The following is a 24,659-nucleotide window of genomic DNA, read 5'->3' on the forward strand; positions in this document are numbered from 1 at the left end:
AAGCGAGAACAACGCAAAAGAAGGAGACAATGGAGAACCAATCAAAGAAATTATCGGGAGAAGATGAACAAAGCTCTTAAGGTACAGGCCTACCTTTCTACCACTACACCACCAAACTCTCCAGATTCTGTGCAGCTAGAACATGATGTTGATCCACCTCCCACACCACCCTCACCAACCTCACCATCACCCTCTGTCCAAAAACAAAGGGGAAGGAAAAAGGTTCTAAGAAACCGTTCAAAAGTTTATGCAGCATTGCATGAAAGCCATGTTAAGCTTGGGAAGGCTCTGCAGAAGGCCGAGAGGTACCGCAAACGGTATGACCGATTAATGAAGAAAGTGAATGGCAACACCACCACACACTCTAAGAAGAACTTTGGTGTTCCATAATGCTCTTCTTGCTGAGCTGAGAGACAGATATGAAAATCTGTCCTCCGAGAGAGAAAAACAACTTATTACGAAGATAATGGCAGGAAAGATCCTCAAGAAGTATCGCCTACTGAAAATGGCTAGAACTGAATTTGGCTTCTCAGCCAAGAGAATGAGAAATAATGAAAAGAGGTCAGCAGCACTTAAATACACAAGGAAGAAGCAAAAAAACAGCATCAGCACAGACACAGAAGAGAAAATCAAGCAATTCTTGGAAAGAGGTGAGAACAGCAGAGCAACAACTGGAAAAATAGGAGACTCTGACACAGAAGAAAATGAAAAAACAGAAGAGATTCGTTAATGAACTCATGGAAATACTTCATGACAAATTTAAGAAGGAGTATCCTGACATACAGATTTCTTACAGTGAGTTCTGCAAGAAAAGTCCTTTTTGGATTATAAAGCCCACAATTAAGGACAGAGACACATGCATATGTAAGACGCATGCCAATATGCAATTAATGGCAGACAAACTGCTGCAGCATAAAGTGATCAACAGCAGTAAAATTGAAGATTTGGTGGTCTCTCTGTGCTGTTCACCATACACCAAGGAGTGTATGTACAGAGAATGTCCCAACCGTGTGGACAAAGAATTGCAGATCTCGGCCTTTGACCCTGGGGCACAGACATTTTGGCATACATGGAAGGCAAAAGCTGAGGAGAGAGAGAAGAAAAAGAAAGATGGAACTAAAGAGAAAATCACAGTTCATCTCACTGTTAAGGAGAAAACAGAGGGCACACTGCATACTTTACTAGAAGACTTTTCAACAGATCTAAAACAAAAACTTGGAAAGCATGTGTATAACATCAGGCATCAGTATGCAGCTCTCCGTGGAATAAAGGAAAACTTGAGAGAGGATGAGGTCATTCTGCATATGGATGTTGCAGAGAACTTCCAGTGCAAGTACAACAGTGAAGTCCAGGCGGTACATTTTGGAGATTCGCACCACCAAGTCTCACTCCATACTGGTGTGGCCTACACCTGGAAGGATGTAAAGTCCTTATGCTCAATCAGCTCTTCTTTTCGCCACGATCCCTCAGCAATATGGGCACATCTAACCCAAGTGCTAACTTACTTGAGAGAACAACATCCCACTGCCACCACACTTCATGTGGTCAGTGATGGACCAACGACGCAATACCGCTCAAAAAAAAGCTTTTTCCTCCTCATCAATGTTCCTTACCAAATGGGTTGGAAAAGGGTGACCTGGAATTTCTTAGAGGCCGGCCACGGCAAAGGCCCAGCTGATGTGATTGGAGCGGCGGTGAAGAGAAGAGCGGATGATCTTATTGCAAGAGGGAAGGACATTCCAGATGCACGAGTACTGCTTGAGGAGCTTAAGCAGCAAAAGTCTGCCACAGAGCTGTTCTATATTGAGCCAGATGCCGTTGAGTCAATGGATGTTCACGTTCCATCTGAATTACAGACAATTCGTGGCACGATGGAAATTCATCAGGTATGGTCTCGCTGTTGTGTCTTTATACATTTTATGGTCTTGCTGTTGTTTCTTAACACAAGTTATGACTAATTGAATGCTCTGACAGACTTTTTTTTAATCTCCTTGCAGATCACCTCTCATTCTCCAAGCCAGATGTCATGGAGGATTCTTAGTTGTTTTTGCTCTGCACCCAACGATTGTAACTGTTTCGGCACAAGGAGATTAAGACGGAAGTTTGGAAAGAAATCTGCAAGATTTGGCCTTGAATCACATTGCCACCCTCTCTCGCTCTCTCTCTCTCTCACACACACACTCCCTCTCTCATGAACTGTCTCTCTCTCTCTCTCACACACACTACCTCACTTTCATGCACATTATCTCTCACACACATACCGTCTGGTCACCATAATTGCCCTCTGGACAAACCTACATGCTTACTTCTCTCTCAATCTCTCTCTCTCTCTCTCTCTCATGCACGCACAACCCTTGATGCTTTACAGTTCATGTTATATGATAATTGATATGATATAGTTTAAGGTGTCTTTTAAATGTTTTCTTCAGAACAGTGTTCATCTAAGAGACTGATAAGAACACCAAACTCACTCACACACAGCGTGTGCATGCTCAAGATGCTTTATAGTTCATGTTACAATGCATTGACATGACTAAAGTTTAGGTGTTTTTTTAAGTATTTCAAAATTCAAAACAGTGTTCATCTAACCAATTGGAATGTTACAATTTTACAATCTGCATTTATGCGTAACTTACATTTTTTCATGTGATGTGGTTAAAGTTGTTTACAGTAAGACTGTAACTGTTCATCTGGTTATGGAACCAAACAGACTAATGACTAATGATTTGTTAAATGGAATTGTCTGCTTCAGAACGTTTCAAATAAATGTCTTCTGGTTTTCTACATGGACGTCCATTCATTGTCATTTCCACTACACCCAGTCATTTCCACCACCTCATAACTTTTTTAAAAATATTTACAAAATTCTAATCACTCATTAAAAACTTCTGCATAGTTTATGGGATAATGTTCCACTTAATGTAATAACACAAGTAGTCTTTTTTCTGAAACGTATCTAACCAATCCAATATTATATTTCAGGTTGTGGTGGATGTAAACTTTGTGTTTGGACCTCATTACAATTAATTTACTTAATCCACAAATCTATGATAATTGCAATATAGGTATAAACTGGTAAAACTATGTGTTAAAGTGATCTTACACTGTTAAGAAATTATGTATATCATATTTTTAAATAATAATCAAATATTTACATGTGATGGAAATGACATTTGTTCAGTGCAGATCGGAAAATATGTCAAAAAACACCAATTTGTCTTATAATGTAAGTGCGTTCTCTTATGGATCATCAAACTAGACTAGTTAGACTGTTAGACTGTGACTGTTTTGATTTGAACACTTTTTTTCCCCCTCAAGTTCACAAGGCCAAAAGTGCCTGTAGTTGAAGAAACACCCATATACTAACTATGGCAGAGATCAGGCGCGGAGAAAGCAGTTGGTCTTTGGAGGCCCCCCTGCCTGAAGCTACTGACCTCCAGTCAGCCAGAACCGAGGGGCTGACCGGCTCTCCTCCAAGCTACAGAGCTACCAGCTCTGCGGGCAGGGATCAGGGAGCAGGGTTAGTGCTTAAGAAAGGTGGGTGGGTTAAACAACTAAATCGAATAATCCAATACAGGTCCCCAAAAAGACCCCAACCAGTCGTGGCCGTGGCCGATCACCAAGAGTAAGGTTCTGTCTGAGGTTTCTGCCAGTTAAAAAGAAGTTTTTCCTCACAGCTGTCTTCCCAAATGCATGCTTTTGGGAGGACATTTTAGGTTTCTGTAGGCTAAATTATAGAGTGTGGTCTAGACCAGAAGGATATTAGAAGCACTTTGGTTATGACACAATTGTTAGCCTATTTTTATAAAAACGTCTGCTACGGAGCCATAACGTGATATACAAGGTAATGGAGCCTTTTATACATTGTGCTGTTTTTTAGAAAAAAAAACAATGGACAAATAGAGTCTTTAAACACTTCAGATGTAAAGTTATTCGCTGTCAAAGTGGCGCCAAAATGAATGGCAGTCAGTGGAATGCTAGCGGGAGGTGATCGCTTTGTAGCATCAAAATGGCGCCATAGGAGGTTCGTGTTCTGAAGCAAGTCTTCTGGTAGCTGTGCCAAGAGAAATCTCAATCATTCCCAATCTTGCAGAGACGGAGAGCGTAGGTATATGTAAGGAGATAACATCATTGCGAACTAAAATGCTAGTTAACGTTAGTAATTAAACCGTTCTATTTAAAAGTCGGATTTTCATTAGCTCTAGCCCGGTTAGCTATTGTTATCAACCAGTTGATAACAACACATTACGCTGTTTTTAGTGCATGCAGCAGCGTACAAGTCCGCAGATAGATACAAATAAGACAGAAGTGCTTATAACTTTATGTTGCTGCAGCTTTCACAAGTGTTGATACCATAGACAGTATATAATGGACCAATAGACCCCGTGTCTCTGGACGGAGACCAGTGAAAGCTATTAGAAGCACTTTTCCGGTGATGGCCAGCTTTACTGCGCAGCCTCCAACTGAGAAAATGTGACGTGAGCAACGTGTCTGAAAGTTGTAAGTCTTCTGGTAGCTGTGCCAAGAGAAATCTCAATCATTAATTATTAATTAATTATTGCTAACTAACATGCTAGTTAACATTAGTAATTAAACCTAAACAGCTCATGTAAGTCGAAACTGCCTGCGAGCTTCTCCTGTACTATACGGTAATTCCTCTACTATGCGACAGTAAGTCACTTGGTTATGGCACAATCGTTAGCCTATTTTTACAAAAACGTCTGCTACGGAGCCATAACGTGAGGTACAAGGTAATGAAGGCTTTTATACATTGTCGTGTTTCTTTGGAACTAAACAATGGACAAATAGAGTCTTCAAACATTTCTGATGTAAAGTTATTCGCAGTCAAGGGACGTAAAAAAAAATGGCGGTCAGCGGAATGCTAACAGGAGGTGATGGCCAGTTAGCAACAAAATGGCGCCATAGGTGGCTCGAGTTCTGAAGCGAAGCTTACCCCCTTGGTTGATACAGGGGGCAGCCATGTTGGATTTTGAACTTGGGCTACTTCTTTAGAAATAAACAATGGACAAATAAAGTCTTTAAACACTTCAGATGTAAAGTTATTCGCTGTCAAAGTGACGTCAAAATGAATGGCAGGCAGGTGATGGCTTGTTAGCATCAAAATGGCGCCATAGGAGCTATGGGTTGTTGACTGATGCTTACCCCCTTGGCTCCAATTCTAAGTCCTTTTGTCTATGTATAATTAGCTATGTCACATGCTAATAATGCTAACATATAACGGTAAATATAAATATTAGAGTTTTACAAACGAGTGCATACTTCTTGGACTTCTTGCAGCCTAGTGACTAGCCTCCTGTGTCTACTACCCCCAACGGTTGTCATAAATGGTGAACTTAGCTTTAGAGATTAAAACATTTTACTGTACCAGGCTGTAAACATAATTTGGGCATTTTAACATGGGGTCTATGGAGATTGACTCCTTTTTGGTTGCCAGCCAAAAAGGGATTCTAAGATACTCTGAAAATGAACCATCAAGTTATTATTACTTATATAACCGCCACTATCACTACGGTGCAATCACTGTGAAACCCAAATTTTTTCTTAATTTGGGAGAATACAACGGTTTAACACAGACCACAAATAATATTGTCATTTCATCTTTATTTATATTTTACATTCGTTAACAGAGATGTAGGGACTGCAAAAGTATTTTTAATTAAGTTGGTGAACACGTCTCCACGATAGTTTCTCTTGTATGATGATCCTCAGGTAATGTTTTCCACAATTGCTGCAAAAATGTAACTCTCTTACTTCTGTGAAGTCTTGTGGGTTGACCCACAAAAACTTTGTCTCGTCTTTTATCAGTTTGTCAGGGACCATACATATAGGCATTGTTACATCTAAAGCAATGTATGTGGGCGTTATGGCCATAGGCCAATTTGCAGTCTTTGTTCCTGGTTAAGCTTTTAGAAATGACACACATGGTCAAACACTATAAAATAGACATACAAACTAACAATTAAAGCAGATAAACAGACAGTTACATATGCATAAAAACTAACAGTAAACATGTAGTATGTACAGTACTACATTCATATAGACAAACAATGCAACAGTGTGAGGCACCAAAAAAGCTGACAATTACATTAATTGTAGGCAATTTGCCTGTATGTGATCTTATGTAAGGTGATTGTACTCTGCCGTCTCTTCAGGAACTGTACGCCTCCAGGACGCTGAGGCGGGCAGGAAAAATTGTAGCTGATCTCGCTCACCCAGGACACAAACTCTTTGAATCCCTCCCCTTTAGCAGGAGGTTGCAGAAAAAACGGTTTCTTTCCCTCTGCAGTCAGCATCATCCCCCACCCCTGGGGGTGCCATTTTCAGGACAGGTCCAAAACTCTGCAAGGGCCTCAGGGGCAATAATTGACTCACTTCCACCACTAGGTGGGGCTATAGCAGAAAAAACCCACGTTTGGCCCTATAACTCCATACACCAGACATTAAAAAATCATATATCCACGCGTTCCCTGGATTCAACTAAATCGGCTAATATAGGCCACGCCCATTTCCGCCAACCAACTTTTCCGAACTGTGCTGGCTGTGCGACCGATCAGCACGAAACCTGGTAGATAGCATCTCCAGATGGACCTGACCAAAAGTTATTTAAAGAATTTTGCTACGTTAAAGTATGCGCATTTGACGATCAAATACATTTTCCTAGCTAGCTACCACACACACATATCATCACATCATGATATCTCAGCCAAATTAAAGGTTATCGGCAAAGAACTTGAGAACATTGTTCAACATCCCACTACGATACTCTGTACCAAATGTGGCGAAGATCGGCCATAAGGGGGCGCTATGATCAATGTTTATTTGTTTTGGCCAATAACTTTTAAATTTAATAAAACTTTTTACCCCTTCTGAGGTCGAGCGCGTCGTATACAACAACGCCAAATGGCACTTCTGAATCATAACTTAATAACTTTATAATTATAACTACTAGAAACATACGGTCTTTTGGAGCTAAAAGCTAACAGTCGCCCCGTTCTGCTGATGCCTTTGATGTCTTCCTAGCCCTTACAGAAGGTTTTGTATCCAGCCTAAAAGTCCAGAGTTTTTTGGGGTCTTTGTGTAATTAATCAATACTGTTACATCCAAGATTGATATACTGTATGTAAGAAATGTAAATATTATTAGTTATAATGTTTATTTTTGCACTGGATGACTCCAAATATATAGAACTGTTTTAGATAACACAAACGCTTGTGTGGCATTGCTGTGTGTGTGATAGCAATATACTATGTGAGATTCATGTTCGTTTTATTCATTTAATTATCTTTATGGTCCTACAACCTTTTTTAACATTCAAGTGACCGGACTGCAGCACAAAAATTTTAATAGCCCAGTTTTTCCTGAAAAGAAATGTTCATAGATTGACTATGGACAACAGGGTTGATGTTTTACAAGCTTTCATAAAAAATAAAACCAGACAAAAATCCTTTAGGGCTCTGAGATATTTGCAATGGCAATGTACCGCAGACTCTCGATATTTCCCCACGTTTGCCTCGCCATGTTACGCTTTGGGTTCTGCTTTTGCGCGCTCCCCGGGTCGTTGGGTGCGACTGGCGCCGGGAGGCTTGAACCCTGTTATAACGGCTTGCAGTTCTAGTTGTTTTTGTATTTGTTGTTTATGTCATATTGTTTGGTATGTTTATTGTATGTACAAATCGCAAAAGCAAATTCCTCGTAAGTGTAACTTACTGTCGCAATAAATCTTTTTCTGATTTTGATTCGGATATGCTTTGCCTACTTAGATTAATCAATGTATCTTTAACCACAGATTTTGCAAGGGTATGGCTTCTAACCTGTGTGGGTTCTCATGTGGACCAACAAGCCACTATTTCGTTTGAAATCTTTTCCACGGTTTGCAAGAATACGGCTTCTCACCTGTGTGAAGTTCAAATAATTTTAACGTTATTGCGCAACCTTGCCCCTGTTTTCACCTGTTGCTGAGCAACGTACGTTCAACATCCCATGGTCTCTTGAATTAGCACGCTCCTCCGTAGCGATAAAAACAAACATTGAAGCGGAACTCCGTGCTACAGAGCGGCGGTTGCTAGTTGTTTAAGCCGCTACAGACCTCCGTCACAGCTCGGTTGTATCAGCAGCATTTAGTGGATGTGTTGAGCCGCAAAAGAGTTCCTCAACACCGGGTCCGATACCCCGCATGGTGCCCCTTCAGGTCAGCGGTAGCTGGTGGTTCAGGTATCCGAGAATAGGTGACTCTCAGCTGGGGACAGAGCACCGCGAGCTGCCGGGCATTTTGGCGGAGATTACAGATAAGTAAGTAATGAGACGACTGGTTAAGAAAATAATTAATGTTAGTCCCTGTCGCTGCCATGTTGTTTGTGTATCTCTATGGCAAACGCGCGGGGAGGGAGGGCTGAGCCCGTTCAGATTTTCATTTAAACAAATCCACGTTAACTACACATTCGAGTTAATCAAGAAACTCGATTTATCGCCCCGCCCTACTTCTCACCTGTGTGGATTCTCATATGCATTCGGAAAACATCCTTACTTCCAAAATCTTTCCCACACATTTTGCAAGAATACGGCTTTTCACCTGTATGGGTTCTCATGTGGACCAACAAGCCACCATTACGTGTGAAATCCTTTCCACATGTTTTGCAAGAATACGGCTTCTCACCTGTGTGGATTCTCACATGGATTCGGAAAACATCCTTACGTCCAAAATTTTTCCCACACGTTTTGCAAGAATATGGCTTTTCACCTGTATGGGTTCTCATGTGGACCAACAAGTCACATTTTCGTATGAAATCTTTTCCGCATGTTTTGCAAGAATACGGCTTCTCACCTGTGTGGACTCTCATATGGAGTCGGAAAACATCCTTACTTCCAAAATCTTTCCCACACATTTTGCAAGAATACGGCTTTTCACCTGTATGGGTTCTCATGTGGACCAACAAGCCACTATTTCGTGTGTAATCTTTTCCACATGTTTTGCAAGAATAAGGCTTTTCACCTGTATGGGTTCTCATGTGGTTCAACAAGCTACCATTACGTGCAAAATCTTTTCCACAGGTTTTGCAAGAATACGGCTTTTCACCTGTATGGGTTCTCATGTGGACCAACAAGTCACCATTACGTCTGAAATCTTTCCCACACGTTTTGCAAGAATACTGCTTCTCAGCTGTGTGGATTCTCATGTGGATCAACAAGCCACCTTTACATTTGAAATCTTTACCACATGTCTTGCAAGAATATGGCTTCTCACCTGTGTGGATTTTCATATGGTTTTTTAGCACCGAGGCATCACTTAATCTTTTCCCGCAGGTCTTGCAAACACATCGCTTCTCACCTGTGTGGACTCTCAGGTGTTTCTGTAAACCTGAATTTCTCCTAAAGTCTTTCCCACATGTGCCACATATGAAAGGTGTTTTACCTTCTTGAGTTATACAGTGAATCGCTGACAAGTTAGGGTTGCTTACATTGTTACTGTGACTTCTGCTCTTATGATGTCTCTTCTTTGGTTCTGGCTCTACATTTCGATTTAATCCCGCGTCTCCATGCTTGCCTCCTTTCTGATCTTGGCTTTCGGCTTCATGAGAGTTGCGAGAAAGGAGCTGGTGGTCACTGTTTGCTTCTGATACCACAGAGGTTATAACTGGCATGTAGGCTACAGACTCTTTCTCTGCTGCACCTAGAGTGTCATAAGGATGACCTTCACTGTGGTGCCTTTCCTCATCAGTAGGAGTCAACATAGAGGTACCAGTCTCCTGCTTCAGTACATGCTGCTGTCCCTCCTGACTGGTGCACAGTTCCTTCTGTTTCTCTGTATTCTGCAGAGACTCTGGGTCCTCTTGGTCAGGACTGGAGATTCTCTCCAGCACACAAAGCTGCTGGTAAGCTTGAACCTCCTCCTCCTTAAAGACATGTTGCTGTGGGAGCTCTGGAGGAACAGAGAACAAAATAAATAGGATACTTCTGTTACTGTAGGGTCAGTGTATCTTTTGGTCATTTGATGTTCCTTTTACAAATGGGTATTAAAAAACGAGTGTTTGTTTCGATTTTCGTTTTAAAATACAGAATTTTAAATTGAAATACATGCCGTTTTTTTCCTTTTCATGGTTAAAAGGGGGTGAGAGAAATTTAAAATATGCTTTGATTTTTATTTTCTAATTTCATTTCATTTTCAAAATAAAATCACAAGAAAACAGAAATGGAACTTTTATTTTTTCATATTCTGAGATCGGATGTCATTTAGAAGGCAACTGCGCCAGTGTACCAGTGTTGCTTGGCTAAGATGGCTGCGAGGGTAGACGTGCGTGTGTAGTAGCGCAGCCCTTGTCTGCTTTAAACTTTATAATATAAGCTCCTTTTGATTCATGCGTGCAGATATGGCACAATAAAAGAGCGGCCACTGCATAAAGCTAAAAACTAGTGCGTTTATTGTGGATTACTAAAACAAAATTAAGTAAGTTTTGTTGATCTAATCAAGACTAAAGTGTGCGCACCTGTTATGGCAAACTACTGCAACAATGGCAGGGGAAAACCTGATCACAATGGAAACGATGTGGGAAAGACTCAATCTAAACCAAAATGAACTTCTGCAGAGATTCACAACAATGGAGCAACAGATGATGCGAATGAATGGTTTGATGAATGCACTAAATGAACAGATCGCTGAAGTGCAAATGCGTGTGAGCGCTGCTGAGGATAATCTGGAAAGCACTGACAGTAAAGTGCGGGTTCTGGTCAAACAAGGGGAAGTGCTGGAAGCAAAGGCTGAATATATCGAGAATAAAAGCCGACAGAACAACGTGGTTATCTTTGTAATAATGGAGCGTTTGGAGGGTGAAGAAAAGAGCGACCCTGTGGCGTTTGTTCAAAAGTTTCTGATGGAGACGTTGAATCTGCCACAGGACACCCTGCACATCGAGAGAGCGCATCGCATCCCCATCCGTGTGTCTGCTGCTACTGTTGCTGGTAAAAGACCCGAGGCCAATTATCGCCAAGTTTGGGAATTATCAGCACAAGGCAAAGGTGATGAAGCTTGTTCGAGAGAAGAGAACACTACTCTACAAAGAGTGTTCATCTATCAAGATTTCAGTGCTGCGGTGCAGAAGAAGCGTCAACTGTTTGTTCCTGTGAAAAGGAAATTATACGCTGCTGGAATAAAGTATGCAATGATGTTTCCCGCGATACTTTCTGTTGACTTTGTGGGAGTACAAAGGCGCTTTGAGACTCCGCCAGACGCGCAGAAATTTCTCGATGACTTGGATAAATCTAGTGCCTCTTCTAGGACTTCATAACTCTGCCATGTAGGCCTATTGTGTTTTCAGTGGTCGCTCAAACGGGCTTATTCTTTTTTTCATACTGTGCCCAATGACTGTAAATGAACTGAAAATATAGGAGCGACTTTTTATGTATATTAAAGCAGACAAGACCATTTAGGTTAATGTTCTAATGTGGCTAATATCAGCCCTGTTTGGTCTAGTATTTTGGCCCATGTTTTGGGTTTTTTTTCTCTTTTTTTCGTTTCCTTTGTTTTTTTAGTTAAATACCAAAGGGGATCCATAATTATTGTTATGTCCAATACCTTGCATATTGGGGAAAGCACTAGATATTTTATGCATATGATGCTATGGCTTTACTAGTAAATTTCTGTTTATTTAATATCAAAGGGTGTAATAATCCAGTCAAGCGGAAGAGGATAATTACATTTCTGAGAAAGGAGAATGTTTCTGTTGCAATGTTGCAGAAAAAAAACTTAGAATAGACTGGGTTGGACATGTGTACTCTTCCTCATTTAATAGTAAAAAGCAGAGGGGTGGCGATACTGGTGCATAAAAAATTGCCCATTAATATTAGTCACGTTGAAATTGATGAAAGAGGTTATGTTTTGTTGCACGGGGTTTTATATGGAGAGAGAGTTACTATCCTAAATGTATATGCCGCCCCTGATTTAGATCCTACATTCTTTACTAAACTGACTCATTTACTGTTCAAGTATCACTGTCCTTATATGATTGTTGGTGGAGATTGGAATTGTGTAATGAATAATATTTTTGATAAAAGGCCCACCATCATCAGTGCAAAACCAACTGCTAGACATCGAGCTTTGCAACAAATGTTTGATGAGGTTGATTTAGTTGATGTGTGGAGACATATGCACCCTAAAGAGAAAAACTATACTTTTTTTTCAAATCCTCAAAACATATACAAGAATTGATTTTTTCTTGGTTACTAAAATATTATTGTAATTGATAAAACAAAGTAGCATTGGAAATATACATCTGTCAGATCATGCTCCAATTAAAATGGAGGTTGCATTCACCTGTTTATATAAGAATAAAAATGTTTGCAATAGATCAATATTATCTGATATTAATTTTTGTAACAAAACTAAAGCAAATTTAATGCATTTTCTAGAAATTAACGATAACAATGATACTGATCCAGCAAATGTATGGGAAACTACAAAAGCTTATCTCCGAGGCTTGATGATTTCATATTGTGTTGCTAGGAAAAGGAAAATTATTTATGAACAAAAAAAGACTAGAGTCAAAGTTACAAGAGGCTGAGACTAAACATAAGCATAGTCTTTCCGCTGAAAGCTGGGATCAGGTTATGGTTGCTAAAACAGCACTCAATTCATTGGAAATCCAAAAAACAGAAAGAGAATTATTTTTACAAAAGTATAAACAGTATGATAGTCATAGATCTGTAAAATATTTAGAGAGTTTAATTAATAATAAAAAACGTAAGTCTGCAATATCAAAAATAAGAGATAAAAGCGGTAAACTGGTTTATACATCAGGTGAAATAAATGTTTTTAAAGGATTCTTTGGTAATTTGTATAAATCTGATAATACAGATAGTGACAGGGATATGACTTCGTTTTTTCAGAAGCTTGAGCTACCTCAACTTGACTTGCAGGATAATTTATCACTTGGTGCTAAAATTACAGTTGATGACGTGAAAAGGACAATAAATTCTTTAAAGAATGGAAAGGCATGTGGTCCAGATGGTTTTCCAGCAGAGGTCTACAAAACTTTTGTGGACATTTTAGCTCCTTTGCTTGCAAGAATGTTTCAGTATGCTTATGATGAGAAGAAATTGCCAAAAACAATGCAACAATCTATTATTTCGTTAATATCAAAAGATCACAAGGATCCAGAAAACCCTGCATCATACAGACCATTATCAATTCAAAATACAGATTCAGAGATTTTAGCAAGTGTTTTGGCAATAAGATTAAACAATGTGATACATAAATGAGTTTCTAGCGATCAAACAGGCTTCGTTAAGACGCGACAGTCTAGCACCAATGTAAGGCGACTGCTTGGGATATTACAGTATGTAGCATATAAAAAAGAAAAAGCTGTGGTCATTGCACTGGACGCAGAAAAAGCTTTTGATCGTGTGGAATGGAAGTACTTATTTAGAGTTTTAAAAGAATTTTCATTTAATGAAAGTTTTATCAACTGGATTAAGCTATTGTATACAAACCCTCAGTCAGCTCTTTTGATTAACGGAACTACATCTGAGACATTCTTGCTGGAGAGAGGAACAAAACAAGGATGCCCTTTGTCCCCTCTCTTATTTAATTTAATTATTGAACCATTGGCGGTATTGATAAGAACGAGCAAGGAGATAGAGGGCATTGAAACAGAGAGCCGTTCCCACAAGATATCGCTTTATGCCGATGATGTACTTTTAATTTTGACGAATCCTAATAAATCCATCCCTTCACTAATAAAAATGATTGAAAACTTTAAGTTTTCAGGATATAAAATAAACTACGAAAAATCATCAGCCTTTCCGCTTGGCGAAAGAATAGGCTCATCAAGCTCTCATCCTTTTAAAGTGACCAAAAAAGGATTTAAATATCTTGGTATATATTTTAGTGCAGATTTTTCAGAACTGATTAAACATAATCTTTTACCTGTAATAGCAAAAATAAAAACTGACCTTCTAAGATGGACTAATCTTTCACTTTCTCTTTTGGACCGTATAGCTATAATTAAAATGAGTGTTCTCCCTCGCCTGTTGTATGTTATCCAAATGCTACCTATTTATATTCCATCCAAAATATTTACAAAAATACATAGTGCGGTAGGAGTATTTGTGTGGAATAATAAAAAGGCCAAGGATGGAATTTCGAAAGCTTCAACTACCAATTAAAAAAGTAGGCCTTGGCATCCCAAATTTCATCATTGGGCCGCACAATTAAAATTCACGGCAGAGTGGATTAAAAAAAGCCATTTCTGTTTTCCAGATTTAGAAGGTATAGGTCTGGATGGGGTTCAGTTAGAACACCTTCCGTTTAAATGTTTCACAAAAGTATATACCAAGATTAAGCACAATTATATACTGAAAAATATGTTTAGGTCTCTCAGTGGTGTTCGTAAATATTTTGAGCTTGACAAATACTCATTATTGGCTCCTATTGCTAATAATCCAGATTTTAGACATACCTGTATTGATGCTGGCTTTAATGAGTGGAGAGAAGCTGGTATCATAAGAATATTAGATGTTTATGCAGATAATGCTCTCAAGTCTTTCCAACAATTACAGTATGAGTTTAATATCTCTCAGGTCCACTTTTTTCGATATCTACAAATAAGGAGCTATCTTATTTCTATTGAATACTATAAACAAGGCGGAAAAATAAATGTGCTTGATAGCATTTTATTAAAGGCAGCTGCATTGAAAAAATAAAACAATGACATATATTTATGACCAAATTATAGCAAATAATAAAGTTTTAATAAATAAACAAAGCTGGGAACTTGACTTTGGTGTTACACTGGAAGACCAGATATGGAACAAAGTATTAAATTATGCAAGACAAATTACTAAATCAAACAAATCATATGAAGTACAATATAAAATTATCAATAAGCTGCATGTGACCCCCTTAACTCCAAGTAAATACGACACATGTACAAAATGTTGTCTTAAATGTAAAAAGGATAAAGGGAACCTATTTCCACTTAATATGGTCCTGTCCTTTAATTGTATCATTCTGGTCTTCGGTTGTTCATGAAATTGAAAAATCTTTTGGGATTAAAGTGCCACTGGATCCCAGCTTGTGTATCCTTGGTGTAAATAACTGTGTGCCGGAAACAAAAATAATGTCTATAATGCTATATGCTGCTCGCCTTTCCATTCTTCATGTTTGGATTAAAGAACACTCTCCTACTTTAACTCTTTTGCGTGAAAACTTCGGTCACTGCTAGCATATGAAAGAAGACATAATGTACTGGATGGAACTCTGGATACATTTGTAAATGATTGGTCTCCCCTTATAGATTATTTTGGCAAGCAATAACATGCATTAATATGAATTGAGAAGAAGAAATCCTCCCCCCCTCCCACCCAAATAATGTACTTACATATGGTCTACGGTCTGTATAAAACCTGTGTAGAGAATGTATGTATGTATGTATGTATGTATGTATATATATATATATATATATATATATATATATATATATATATATATATATATATATATATATATATATATATATATATATATACATTCTCTACACAGGTTTCTACACAGGTTTTATACAGACCATGACCATATGTAAGTACATTATACTATATATATATATATATATATATATATATATATATATATATATATATATATATATAAAAATGGCTTTGGATTCCTACTGTGATGTGATTTTAGACATGGCAAAACAAGGCCTGTCATGAGTGGAAATCTCTGTGTGCATATCACAGGAAAGTGGAGGGCGCAAGAGGATTTTCTGCAAGAAGTGTGAAGAGAGGGTGGCCTCTAGCTCACCCATTAAGAGCGTACGCCCCATGTAGGCTGAGTCCTTTGCAGTGGCCCGGGTTTGAATCCAACCTGTGGATGTTGCGTCTCATCCCCTCTCTTTCTCTACCCTTTCCTGTTTATCCACTGCAACTATCAAATAAAGGGAAAAGCCCGGGCTCACCAAAACGGATGTAGAAGCATATTCACTGCACGTGACCGCTAGTAAACATATTACATCTTCGATTTTTCAAGAATCGGTTTAGGAACCGAAAAAGTTTTAACTCTTGTTTATATTTTAGAACCACATACAATATTCAACTTGTTGTTCATCTGGTATCTCAATAAACATCCCTGGGTCGTAAAGTCAGACGTCTGTGGTTAAAACCATAATGTGATATTTAAATAACGTGTACTCACCTATCCTGTGTAACTTTATTTCGGGTTTACAAACGACGTCCAATAGTCTGCGCTGACGATAGATCTCTCCCTCGTACTCAACGATAGTTTTTTCAAAAACGTTGAATATTTCTTCAGCAGCAGCAACTAGTCGCTCGTTGACAAACTCTCTCAAATACTCAACTGAGGACATTGTTGCTTAATGAATCTGCACTAGCTATGCTACGTTTACAAGTCTTCCAGTTTATTCTACACCAGGGCCACGTTCAGCCCGAACAAAACATAGCAACACGCTGCGTGCGTTGAACACCCTGATGTGCGCAAGCGCCCCCAGCGGACGTCGTACTACACTGTTGAAAACGGTTGAAAAGCCTCGGAAGCAACTCCCAAAAATGGCGGAGAGACTAGGACGACTGATAAGTGTCTGAATGTACGATTCTCTATGACCTCTCGTATACAGCTATAAATAGAAAGGCTGCTGCCAGGAGAGAAGTTGCCCAGAACGTTGACATGTCAGGTCGGTTAAATGTGATATAGCGGTATAATGTCAATAGTTCGGTGTCTGTTGCTAGCTTACCAGTTAGCATTAGCAGGTTTGTTTATCACTACCATAGCAACGCTAACTTCCGTCGGATAGGAACCGTCCGTAGCCAGAATGATAGAGAAAGACAGCTCTGTCCGTGGCCTTTTCGCAAGAGTTCAATTTTTTGAACGCATCCGGATGACCAACTGACACGATTTTTTTCGCACCCGGTTCGGACCCATTCGCATGCGGTCTGCGAATCTCCATAGGAAATGAATGACTTCCGGTCGTTCGAAGCCGTATAGGAGCTGATTTCAACTCGTTTCAACCGCCAGTGTGAAGGCGGCGTTATTGTTACCACGAGTTTACAGACACGTTTCTGCTGATTGGGTATCACCTGGGACGCAAGCACCAAACGAGAGAAACCATAACTCAAAGCCGTTAAACGCCGTTGCGAGGAAACATGTCGTCCAGTCAAGAAACGGTAGAAAAACGGTGCACATCGTTTTGAGGTTGCGGTTGAACATGCTCCACGCGCTTGAGTTGTTTACTTCCGCTGGGTGTTACACTGATCAAGTTCCGACAGTGGACGTGCGCGCCCTTTTTTCTTTCCCTTTTCAGCTGATAGCATTTCATTCAATCGTGTGTTCTCTTTATACATCCTTGGTGCGCAGTGGTGTTGAAGAAGTATTCAAATAAGTAAAAGTAAAAATCCTGCAATGATTTTTTTGTTGTGGCAATCAACTTGGCTAATCATACTTCAATGTAGGCTAGGCCTATACATTAGTACAACATTGTAGCCTACTGTGTAAACTACATGTGCTTTGTGTGAAAAAAAAAATTTGTACGGTAGAAACTAACACCAGATTAATCAGATTAATGAAGTGGAGTAAAAAGTACAATTTATATCTCTGAAATGTAGTGAAGTAGAAAGTAAAACTAACGTAAAGTACAAGTACCTCAAATGTGTGCTTAAGTACAATTCTTTTGAGTAAATACTTAGTTACATTCCACCACGGCTTGCGTGTTTAACATCATCAGTAAGGATGTACATCTACTTTGGTCATTTCACAGGGTGAGATAGTACTCTTTAATAAACTACTATTTTAACAATCATCTTTTTGTTATTTCGCAGATAATGAATTCCGATAAAAACAAATAAGCAGAGGTGGAAGAAGTCTTCCAAATATTTAGGTAGAAATACAGTGTAATTCACAGTTATTCAGTTGAGTAGCACTGATGAAGGCTGTATAACAGCTGAACTCAAATACAAGTATGCAGTATTTAGATTATGTATTCATTTCACAGTGTATATCAAACAACTTTTTTCGAATTTGTCACAATTGCAGTTTAATTAAATTCCTTAGTTGAGCTGGATGTTATCCTGCTGAGTTATGCACGTGTAAATGGGGTAGGGTTAGTTCTACTTATAAGTGTAGACATTTTATTCTCCAAAATTAATTGGAATTAATCGGAAACTGTTTTGATTGATACCTAATTGTCCTTCTGGGGAAATTTGACTTGAACCCGTCAACACACATGGGCACACAGCACCAGTAAACACACAACATTTAAAGAGTAATAAAATGAAAATACAGACCCTGAGGCATTAATCAGTGTGGATTTTTGCACTGCAGTACAGCCTCTAACCTCTGCTTATCTTAGGCTCCTGTTTTTTATTGTGATACAAAAAAAAGTGATACAGGCACAAAGGAGTTCTTAAACCGATTTAATTTGCACTGCTGAGCTCTGTATCATCTGGTGACAGCTCATACTGGGAGTACATAATATGGGATGAAACAAAGAGGATCATCTTTACCTGTTTAAGTATGACATGTTCAAAGAGAGACTGAAGATAATGATGAGCTTTCTTTACCAAATGCTAAAAAAAAAAAAAAAAAATGTAGGTTCCCAAATCATGCAGTCATTCCACAGTGGACTACGCTCTCCAAAACAGCCTGACTAAACATTTAATCATGCAGTCATTTATCAAAACAAAAATGCAAAACATTTGGCCAGAATCTGGTCGGACACAAATGTTAATGTATGAAATATATAGCAGGTTCACACCAGGGTTATTATAGATAACTAAAACTGAAACAAAAGTAAGCAGTGAAAAATATGGATATAAGAAAAAATAAAACTAAATAAGTTAAAAATAAAAAAAGTGCATCATTTCCGTTTTACTTTTTTACAGAAACTAAATGGAGTGGATATTGACATTCCACAAGATGGCACTGTGTAGTAATTGCTTCACATCAGACACTAAAGTAGCGTGAAGATTAAACATTAAATATCATGGCTATTCTCCAAGTATATGTAGTTACATACTTTCGAGGCATTAACATGGCCCTGACAAAAAGCAAGCAAACTGTAAAACTAAATAACGGAAGAACATTTTTTTTAAATATATATATATATATATTTCTCAAAAACTTAAACAAATAAAAGTGAAATTGAGAAGTCAAAATAAATAAAAAAACAATAGAAAATTCTAAACTCTATTAACCTTGGTTCACATTTTAAACTTCTACAGTAATAAAAAACAGTAATTACAGTCAGTGCGTTTACATCCACAGCAGTATGGTCTTACCCCGGTTAAGTGAATAACCGGGTTATGCCAGTTCTCCCAGTATACACGAATGGGGAGGAATGGGGGAGAATGACAGGAGTAACTCTATCTCCGGTACAGTAGCTCGCACTCTGCCAACACACAACTGCCTTTTCTTCCGGTGGACGTATGTGAAAATTACATTGGATAGCTAACTAACGTTATGTTATCGGGGCTGCTCGGTCCCTCCTGCTCGGAAATAGGCTATGGTATTTTCCTATTGGATGTTGCATAAATTAAGTCTTAAAATACTTGTATTCCTTTTTTTTTTTTTTGATACAGTTTCCTACTGTATCAATCAAAAGACCATTTAATAAAGGAAAAATTAGTCTATAAATTGAGTACCACTATGGAGAAATAATTCCTCTGAGCACATATAAATGAACTGCTGCCCTCTATTGGTCAGAATGTACAATAAGCCTCATGTCACACCAATTACTCTACTAAAGGTTTTGCATTTTAAAAAGTTTTAAAATGTATATATTTTAATTTAATAAGTCATAATAATAATATTATTATTAGGGTTCAAATACCAAAGTGGTGGAACCATATTGTGTTTGTGCTGGTTTATTATTATTATTTGAGTGATTATGAGAAAATGTGCCATTTTGTGTCCCTCAACACAAAGCTGCTCTGTAAATCTGAATAAACAATAAAACATTAAATGAAATGCTTTAAAAATAGTAAATTGCATATCAAACATTAAGAGTGGGAAGTGGCACGTTTTCGTTATTGGAGCTAGACTAACATAGAAACCTGAAACTTAACTTCACCATAACTGAAAATGATGTGCAAATCCTACACAAGAAATAGAAGGCAAATTGTCCACATGGTGGTGCTAATCAACACCCTTAAAAAAGGGATTTTGGAAATGTGATGCAATGTGCTCTAAAAAAGCTACTTGGATCATAAAAGTCTACAATTATGGATTTGTTGCTAAATTGCATAATGTGATATAGTAATATGAATAGACTTTGGTCAATTTTGATTATATTAATACCAACATTTGTTTACAGGACTGAGATACACATCTCTACTATAAATTAGTAGGATTTGTGAAAAAACATGGCCAATATCAAAGAAGCAGGAAATTGGCCATAACCAACGGTTTGTCCAATCATACATTTTGTAACATATCTTAAGTCTATATTGAGGAATAGGCCTACACAATGATTTTGAGCTCAACCCATAGGGGACAGAATTTCACCAAAATTGGTTAAAAATCTGGGGTCAAGTATTTAAAAAAGAAAAACAATTTAAGATTATTTTTTGGACATTTTAGGCCTTCATTATATAGGACAGCTGAAGATGTGGAAGGGGAGAGAGAGAGAGAGGGGGGGGGGTGAATGACATGCAGCAAAGGGCCTCAGGCAGTGCTATAGTCTATGTGAGACGCAGGTATACACAGTATACCCACTAAGAAAGATCCAGGATTTCCATATACCCACTTAAAAATGCTCAATGACATGCTAAAACATACTTTCCATTATATTTGTGACATATTTAGAATTGTCATCTCTGTTCTTTTTATCTTTGCATAGGCTAACTAAAGGTATTTCCACTGTAAATTGGTTCATAAAAGTGAATCAGAATGCAGGAATTGAAGTCTTTGACGCTCCCTGGTGGAGGGCACCCAGATCCCCCAATATGATATATATATATATATATATATATATATATATATATCTTAGGGCTGTCAAAATTAACGCGTTAATTTTTTAATATTTAACTCGTTAAAAAAAAATTAACGAAATTAACGCAGCTGTGTTTGTTTAATTCATGCGGCGGCTGAGAAACGTAATACGTCTACATAACAGCAGCCGGCGCTACTCTGTATTGTTGCCCAAGTAATGAAAACCGGCAGCTGATTGGACGAACGCTTCACATGGGTTTGTTTTCTCCGGATATTGAGAGCCAGACTGTCATGGCGGCCGTTCAGAATACGATCTCATATTGTACTAAAATAGTTCACTGAAACATGTTTCTGAAAACATTTTAAGCGAGAAATAGGCCGTGATGCAGTTGCTGAATCTGTCTTCATTTCAGCTCAACAAAGGTCAGTTTAGAAGATTTTCGTCAGATTTTGAGAGACTAGTCACCTCATTCCGCTCTCCATTTCCGGGTGAGTCCCGACCATTGACTGCCCTGCCGGCGACTGAACTCTCGGCTCGTTGGAGATGAACTGCTCCTCGCCTGTAAAGTAGACGAGAGCAGGCGACAGCGGCGGGGGACGGTGACAAAAATCTGCTCTCAAGTCAGACAGTTTGTAGCCGTTTCCAGCAGCCTTCAGCAGGACTAAATAAGCCAAATTGTTGCTGCTGTTGTGAAAGATATTAAACATTCTGAACTTAGCAGAACCTTTCCTTGTTTGTTTTTTTCTTCATATTTGCAAAGTTAAGTGATTTAGCATTTAAATATCCATTATTACAAGCTTCAGTCTCAATTTAAAAAAGCGATTAATCGCGATTAATTACAGCAAATTGTGCAATTAATTAGTTAATTTTTTTTAATCGATTGACAGCCCTAATATATATATATATATACACACAATACAGTATATCCACTGCAATACATTAGACTACATCGCAGGCCACAGGCCGCAGGAGGCACGCACTACCAGGTGAGCTAGCCAGGCGCTCCGGGGTTCAAGTATTAACCAGGATCTGAAGTGGCATTGATTTGGTGGATGCGGGCGTAGCCTATTTAGCATTATATGCTTTTTTACGTCTTTTTCTCAAGTTGCTGTGGGCTGGAACGAGCTACAGCAATGAAAATTGTCACCGTAACTTGTCACTTGTCAGATGTACGCTGATGACACTCACTGTCATATATCTACATGCTAAAAACAAGAGGCAAGCTGCAGAAGAGCTGTCAGCTACAGGGATCAATATTTCAATTGGTTAGCAAACTCGTGCCTGCACCTCAATGTTGTCCCCATAGTATATATGTTTTTTCAAAATTTGCAAATAGAAATCCAGATTAGGGCTGCACAATGTACAATTTTTTTAATCATCATGGCAATATCAACTGGCACAATAACCATATCGCGAAAGGCTGCGACACACAGTATAGCATTTTTTGTGTCAGTTGAAACTAAAATATCAGTAGAAAACACTTTTTAATGTAACTGTCTTCCTTCTTTTGTGTTGCCTTTTATATTCAATTCAGTGTTCAACGTGTTCAATAAAAGAATGTTGAAAATGATTTCCTTTGATTCAGCAAGCAATATGCTGTATTTTAGCAGAATACTAAAAGAAAGCAGAAAGGCAAAACGGTGTACACTTTAAAGTGCCCATATTATGAAAGAAATCACTTTTTCTGGGATTTGGGGTGTTATTTTGTGTCTCTGATGCTTCCACACGCATACAAACTTTGAAAAAAACAAACATCCATGTTGTTCTGAGTGAGATATGGTTTCTGAATGTATCCTGCCTCCGGGTGAGCTGTTAAAAATCTGCACGGTTTTCTACGTAACTAGCCAAAACTAGCTAGCGCATTAGCCCCCTGGGCGAACACATATTCACCCTTTTCTACTAAATAAATTGTATAGAACTACTTACGTGTCCCTGTTCTGCAGTTATTCCATGCAAAGTTGGAAGTGCGCCCTCCTTTTGAAGAAGTCTCCCGGCTAATCCTGCCTTGTACAGGCCGAAGTTGGAGAAACAGCTAGCTAGCTTGTTTAATCCTTACCTAGCTACTGCGCATGTGCGACTGACAACAAAGATCTTACAGAAGTTGAGAGGTCTCACTCTGTAGCTAAAATAGAGACCTGACACAGGGTGAAAAGAGGTGCTGCAGCAATGTGCAGTACACCAAAAATATTGTGTTTTTTTGAAAATTAAACCATGTAAACCTATTCTGATACAATCTCAAATTACAATTATGAACCTGAAAATGAGTATAATATGGGCACTTTAATGTCTGTTTATTTATCGCAAGTAATATCGTTATCGCGATTATTCAACAACGTTAACGCATATACATTTTTACCTCATATCGTCCAGCCCTAATCCAGATCCAGATTTCACAGAAGTAGGGAGTGTCACGCTCCCGCCTGCCGTGATTTCCGCACGGTGACAGTCTGGTGTGTGTGTGTGTGTGTGTGTGTGTGTGTGTGTGTGTGTGTGTGTGTGTGTGTGTGTGTGTGTGTGTGTGTGTGTTTATTTCTTCATTTTGTTATGTCTGCTATGTGTTTGGTATGCTGACTCTCCCCACACCTGGCACCAAATGAAGCTCAGCGCAAATTATTTCAGGAAGACTTTGAAAACTTCATCCACCTCTCTCTCTTCCTAAAACTGATCAGCTGTTCCGAGGCGTTCACTTTTCAGTTAAACCAACCAGAATTGGCCATGGATTTCATGAGCCAATCACAGCAATTGCATCCCTGCTTTGAATCTGTTCTTCTCTCTGCTGCTGTCAGCTGTCCTTTCAGGCAAAGCTGCAACCCTCCTCCTCCCCTTCCACCTCCAGTCACCATCACCCACGGCACCCTGGGTCCTCCTCCGGCGGTCCTCTCCCGTCGGCTCCTTCTGTCCAGTTTCGGGCTCCTTCACCACCACCACCAGTGTCTAGACTCCATTGGGAAGGGATATGTCTTGGCTTCTCTACCCCTTTAAAAATCGTTTTTAAAACGATGGAGTCTAATCTCCAAAGAAGATTCCAATCAGCGCACCTGCTACTCATCCTGCTCCATCATCTGCCTTCAAATTCCAGTCTGACTTTCCTCTCCCTGCCGGATTGTTGCTTACCACTGAGTATGCTTATTCACCAGCCTTTCGATATTTGTGTCTAGTCTAGTTTCTTGTCTTTGTACTTACCTGTCTGCTCCGTTTCCTGACGTGACTGACTGTAAGATCTCTGTTCTCAGAAATAACCCACCCAGAGCCAGGACCCCAAGCCATCTTTGGACCCAGCACCCCCACTGCCAGCCCGCACTTACTGCTTCAATAAAATAAGATTCTTTACCACCTACTCCAGTCTGCGCCTGAGTTCTGTCCCCCATTCCTGACAGGGAGAATACTCTCAGTAGTCCAAGAGTTCAAATATCTAATAATAATAGATTTACAACTCACATTTAAAACACAAGTCAAAAAAAGTCATGAACAGAATCAAATTTAACTTGGCAAACTATGAACACATTAGGAATAATTTAAACACAGATGCTATGTGATTTTCTCCCATATGAATTGCTGTCTTGCCAGCTGGACACAGACAGGACGGACCACATTACAAAAAAGTAAAAAAACTTTATAAACAGGCCTTGAAAACGTTGGCTAAAAAGTCAAATTCATATCACCGTTGTAAAATCTTAATTAAATATGATTTCTTAAACTGGTTAAAATCGT

The 24,659-nt window shown here is 38.9% G+C and overlaps 2 protein-coding genes and 1 long non-coding RNA gene across 3 annotated transcripts; 2 read left to right on the forward strand and 1 right to left on the reverse strand.

The window, feature by feature from the left end:
* Window positions 1–1,198: 1,198 nt before the first annotated feature.
* Window positions 1,199–2,220, forward strand: LOC114571525 (uncharacterized). The gene is made up of 2 exons (XM_028602499.1): window positions 1,199–1,886; window positions 1,998–2,220. The coding sequence occupies exons 1-2, from the start codon at window positions 1,305–1,307 to the stop codon at window positions 2,193–2,195; spliced, it is 780 nt and encodes a 259-aa protein (XP_028458300.1). The 5' UTR covers window positions 1,199–1,304; the 3' UTR covers window positions 2,196–2,220.
* A 3,382-nt stretch (window positions 2,221–5,602) lies between these two features.
* Window positions 5,603–17,023, reverse strand: LOC114571498 (zinc finger protein OZF-like). The gene is made up of 2 exons (XM_028602453.1): window positions 16,202–17,023; window positions 5,603–9,937 (listed from the first exon to the last, which is right to left on the reverse strand). Exons 1-2 carry the CDS (start codon window positions 16,371–16,373, stop codon window positions 8,496–8,498), a joined length of 1,614 nt encoding a protein of 537 aa, XP_028458254.1. The 5' UTR covers window positions 16,374–17,023; the 3' UTR covers window positions 5,603–8,495.
* Window positions 16,429–24,269, forward strand: LOC114571499 (uncharacterized). The gene is made up of 3 exons (XR_003694655.1): window positions 16,429–16,697; window positions 23,735–24,068; window positions 24,182–24,269. It is a non-coding gene; the product is annotated as an uncharacterized LOC114571499 (long non-coding RNA).
* Window positions 24,270–24,659: the final 390 nt, after the last annotated feature.

This window comes from Perca flavescens, chromosome 16 (assembly GCF_004354835.1).
Source record: "Perca flavescens isolate YP-PL-M2 chromosome 16, PFLA_1.0, whole genome shotgun sequence".
Classification (NCBI taxonomy): Eukaryota; Metazoa; Chordata; class Actinopteri; order Perciformes; family Percidae; genus Perca; species Perca flavescens.

What these genes read in the sequence shown, in the direction of transcription:
- LOC114571525 (XM_028602499.1), top strand. Translation starts at nt 1,305, where the DNA reads ATGGATGTTGCAGAGAACTTCCAGTGCAAGTACAACAGTGAAGTCCAG. An exon ending in GCACGATGGAAATTCATCAG is followed by an intron (nt 1,887 to 1,997) that starts GTATGGTCTCGC and finishes ATCTCCTTGCAG; the next exon opens with ATCACCTCTCATTCTCCAAG.
- LOC114571498 (XM_028602453.1), bottom strand. Translation starts at nt 16,373, where the DNA reads ATGTCCTCAGTTGAGTATTTGAGAGAGTTTGTCAACGAGCGACTAGTT. An exon ending in AATAAAGTTACACAGGATAG is followed by an intron (nt 9,938 to 16,201) that starts GTGAGTACACGT and finishes CTGTTCCTCCAG; the next exon opens with AGCTCCCACAGCAACATGTC.